The sequence below is a fragment of the Prosopis cineraria genome, unplaced genomic scaffold (assembly GCF_029017545.1).
Source record: "Prosopis cineraria cultivar Desert tree isolate PC_DT_omini unplaced genomic scaffold, ASM2901754v1 PC1, whole genome shotgun sequence".
NCBI lineage: Eukaryota > Viridiplantae > Streptophyta > Magnoliopsida > Fabales > Fabaceae > Prosopis > Prosopis cineraria.
The window spans coordinates 54,055,625-54,060,157 of record NW_026555332.1 but is presented as its reverse complement, the minus strand read 5'-3'; the positions used below and the strand labels follow the sequence as shown (position 1 = coordinate 54,060,157).

General features: G+C 37.9%; 1 protein-coding gene across 1 annotated transcript; it reads left to right on the top strand.

Annotated features, from left to right (window-relative positions):
- Positions 1-423: 423 nt before the first annotated feature.
- LOC129306597 (lysine histidine transporter 1-like) lies at positions 424-3,611 on the top strand. Its single transcript, XM_054947276.1, has 8 exons — positions 424-584; positions 669-826; positions 920-1,303; positions 2,076-2,469; positions 2,570-2,675; positions 2,789-2,880; positions 3,106-3,174; positions 3,269-3,611. Exons 1-8 carry the CDS (start codon positions 471-473, stop codon positions 3,365-3,367), a joined length of 1,416 nt encoding a protein of 471 aa, XP_054803251.1. The 5' UTR covers positions 424-470; the 3' UTR covers positions 3,368-3,611.
- Positions 3,612-4,533: the final 922 nt, after the last annotated feature.

Sequence of the window (4,533 nt, the reverse complement as noted above, 5' to 3'; positions counted from 1 at the left end):
TATTTTTATAACATGATACATATTTAATTTTTTACTTTTTTTTTATTATTATTAATATTAAAATTAATTTATATTTAATACTATTTAAATATTATATTTTAATTGAATATATTATAAATGACGTGATGCATTCTATGTATTAAAGTATTTTTCAAACAGTTATATATATTTACCTTTCATGCATAAATGCATGCACGTTAATCACTTGAACAGATAATCATACATTAATTACGCATTAACACAGAACATGAATGACGAATATGGTGTGATATAATATATATTTGTCAAGGAATTAATTGTTGATGGTATGAAACAAATTGCCGACTTGGAAGATACGTGTATTGTCTTTGCAGACGGACTTATCTTGAGAGTCTTCGTCAGACTACAATACCGTTGACGTTGATTTCAGCTTAAGTTTAAAATATATCTCCCGTTTCATTGTTTCACAGCTCATTTCCTTCCACTCAGGGATGGGCGATGGCAAAACTCCAACCTTGATCTCCATGGGAACAGAGTCCGAGTCTGCATCGAATCTAACTGCTCATGATGCAGCGACAGAGAAAGCCTCTTTCCCGTCGCTCGAGGTAAATTTGTTGTGTTTGGTTTGCTTATTTCTGCCTTCTCGTTCTCGTTGTTGTTGTTGAATATGGTAAAAAAAAAAATGGCAGACAGACAAAAGAACAGAGGAGCTGAAGGCAATAGATGAATGGCTTCCCATCACATCTTCCCGGAACGCAAAATGGTGGTACTCTGCTTTCCACAACGTCACCGCCATGGTTGGCGCCGGCGTCCTCAGTCTCCCCTCCGCCATGTCAAATCTCGGCTGGTACATCCTATAGCATACCATCTTCACAACACTTGCCATTCTCTTCATCCAAATCTTCAGTCCAGGTCCAATTTTTTTGGGTATTAATTACAGGGGACCTGGTGTGGTGATTCTGATACTGTCATGGATAATAACTCTGTACACGCTGTGGCAAATGGTGGAGATGCATGAGATGGTGCCGGGAAAGAGGTTTGACAGATACCATGAGTTGGGGCAGCATGCTTTTGGAGAGAAGCTGGGTCTGTGGATTGTGGTGCCTCAGCAACTGATATGTGAAGTTGGTGTTGACATCGTTTATATGGTCACCGGAGGCAAGTCTCTGCAGAAAGTTCATAACCTTTTGTGTCATAATTGCAAGGCCATTAAAACTTCTTACTTCATCATGATCTTCGCCTCCGTTCACTTCGTTCTCGCTCACCTTCCCAATTTCAATTCCATTGCTGGAATTTCTCTCGCTGCGGCAGTCATGTCTTTGAGGTGAGAACTAACTAGTACGTTTCATTTATGGCGAGTCAACCCATTCGCTCAAGTAAACCAAAGATGTCTCATTTATGTCCTTTTCCATCTTCTTTTTCTATGTCTATATTCCTTATTTTCCAAAACCTGGGCCACCACTTTTGAAATGTTAACACTATTTTCGCTATCAAGGACAAAAGAGTAGTGTTGCTAGGTTGTCAATAAAAACGCTTGGTTTCTGAATTATTAGAGCCATCCATTCTTTGTTAAAAATAAGTAAGCATGCAAGTTGCTTGAAAATGACATTAATTTCATCCTAGTTATTTTGTCAAATAATTCATGGATACTAAATGTCTGACCTATGATGTGTTTTGTAATTTTTTAGGACTACTTTTGCATTCATTAATTTTGCAGACTAAAACTAAACACTTTATAAGAAGGGACAACTTTGTTTATTCTAGTCATGTAAACAACTTTGCATTCCTCCAATCTTTTCTGACGAAGTGTGATTCATAGTTGATGCTGTAAACATAAGTTATCCAAGAATACCTCCCTGAAAAGATAAATGCTTTCACAATTTTCTTCCGTCCCTTTTCCTTTCTGTTGACATTTTTCTAATCATTCATCAGACTTTTGAGCTAGAAACGTCACTAAATGTTTGAACTAAGATCACAGATGTGAGAAATTGTACAGGTTCCTGATAGAACAGTCTTCTGATTCCGTTCTCCTTTGCTTGACCCTCTTGTCTTCAAACTTAACTAAAACATGTTTGGGATGTTACATGATTGAGCAGCTACTCAACTATTGCCTGGGCTGCTTCTGTGCACAAGGGTGTTCAACCAGATGTGCAGTATGGGTACAAAGCCAGTACTTCACCAGGTACGGTTTTCAGTTTCTTCAATGCTTTGGGAGACGTCGCTTTCGCCTACGCCGGACACAATGTGGTGTTGGAGATCCAAGCCACCATCCCCTCTTCTCCTGAGAAGCCATCAAAGGGACCTATGTGGAAAGGAGTGCTCATAGCATACATAGTTGTGGCCTTGTGCTACTTCCCTGTCGCTCTTATAGGCTATTGGATGTTTGGCAATGCAGTTGCAGACAACATCCTCATCTCTTTGGAGAAGCCAACTTGGCTCATAGTAGCCGCAAACTTATTTGTCGTGATTCATGTCATTGGAAGCTACCAGGTACGTGCAACTAGTGATTTCCCTACGAAAATAATTCTTCTTCTTTATGATCGAATCATTTCTAAGTTTCTTGCCTCTTTCCGCGTCTCTGGCTCTGCAGCTATATGCTATGCCTGTTTTTGACATGATTGAGACTGTGATGGTAAAGAAATTGCATTTCAGACCCTCCCGTCTGCTACGTTTTGTTGTTCGCAATTTATACGTTGGTGAGAGCAGAAGAATCCCTTCTCTCTTTTCATTCTTTGTTAGTTGTGTCAAGTTCCTTTCACTGGATTCACATCTATCTGCTTCTCATTAGCATATTAATGGTTTGGTTCAGCATTCACTATGTTTGTGGGAATTACATTCCCCTTCTTCGGCGCTCTTCTTGGATTCTTCGGAGGATTTGCTTTTGCTCCAACAACCTACTTTGTAAATCCCTCAATGCTCCTTTATACGTAATCAATATATAATTTTTTTAATCGTTTTCTTTTTTTTGGACAAAACCAGACACATTTTGCAGTTCAACAGTACTTGATATGTAACTCTTAAAGAACTTTACTTTAACCAAAATCCTATGTGATTTCTGTTCCTACTAAAAAACGAGATAGGTCATAACTGGCTAACTCCATTTTGCGACATAATCTAAATTGACAGCTCCCCTGCATAATATGGCTTGCTATTTACAAACCTAGGAAGTTCAGCTTGTCCTGGATCACCAATTGGGTACGTTCACTTGAATGATACATTTCTATCATTTTTTGCTGAATAAATTTGATCAAGGGATCTTAGTTTACTCACTGGTTTTCACTGTTTCCAGATCTGCATTATTCTAGGAGTTCTACTGATGGTTCTCTCACCTATCGGAGGACTAAGGCTGATTATACTCAATGCCAAGACCTATGGATTTTACCAATAAGATGATGCTGATTGCCCAGTCACCAAGACCCATCCTCTTCTATCATGCTACGAATATAAGCACTAGTGGAACCCAGTTACGTGACCAAAATATATATATATATATATATATATCAAAACACGGAGATCTTCCTTCCCTGTATTGCGCTTTGATTTTCTCTGCACACGGCTTGTTTTGTGTCTGATTACAGTTTTAATTATGTATCGATATATAATATATGCACACTGTTCCCGGGCAGATATAATGCGATGTGCGTATGAGATCCGTGAATTTTTTTTTTTTAATAGCTTAGGTGCATGCTTTTCGCAAGGGAATTTAATCTCAGGTATTGTATTTTTTTAATTAGTTTCCAGAAAGATCGGAAAAAGTTAAACTGACATGATCAAGGAAGAAACAAACACAATACGTTTCAGCACGGAGTGCGATATACTCTACGGAAGAATATTTTCGTTTTTCAACCGAAAAGAAAGTCGATCACAAACAAGTTGCAACTAAGAAAGAAAAACAGTCACAAGATTGGTTGGATAATTATTATCATGCTGCTAAATATGTTTCCCTGTATTACATGATGTTTGAAAAATGATTTGAATTTTTCATGACTTGGAAATATAACTTATTACTAGTTGTATTTTATATATTAAACGAATGCTGATAACTGAATATTACAAGACACATCAGTAACTTAATAACGCACGATGTAACTTGATCAAATATCAAATACTCATAGGATTTAGAGATAAATTATGAATTTAGACAAACAAATCACGTAGTTCCCTCTGTTTCTCTCCATGTAGTTTGTGTGGTTATCCATCTCTTTTTTATTCAGCGGAAAATAAACCGACCTTGCTGAGACTCAGAGAATGGAGACGGTAGAAAATAATGTCCTTCCAGACACTAAAACCAAAAGAAAATTAAACAAGGCGACTTTCTCCAATTCGACAACTGACAACCCAAATTGTTGTCCTTGAACGAAACGAAATTCATAGGGTTTGCCGCCGGTGTCAGCTTCGTAGGGGCCCACCTTTATCTCGTTCTCTGTTTTCTTCGTTTTCAATTCTCTAAGCTTACTCGACCACCAATGCTTAACCACACCCTGGCCAGAATATACCAAAGTGACAGTTTTCCATCTACACCCTCCTTCATATTTGATTCACTTTATAAATTAC

What these genes read in the sequence shown, in the direction of transcription:
- LOC129306597 (XM_054947276.1), top strand. Translation starts at nt 471, where the DNA reads ATGGGCGATGGCAAAACTCCAACCTTGATCTCCATGGGAACAGAGTCC. An exon ending in CCTCTTTCCCGTCGCTCGAG is followed by an intron (nt 585 to 668) that starts GTAAATTTGTTG and finishes AAAAAATGGCAG; the next exon opens with ACAGACAAAAGAACAGAGGA. An exon ending in GCCATGTCAAATCTCGGCTG is followed by an intron (nt 827 to 919) that starts GTACATCCTATA and finishes TATTAATTACAG; the next exon opens with GGGACCTGGTGTGGTGATTC.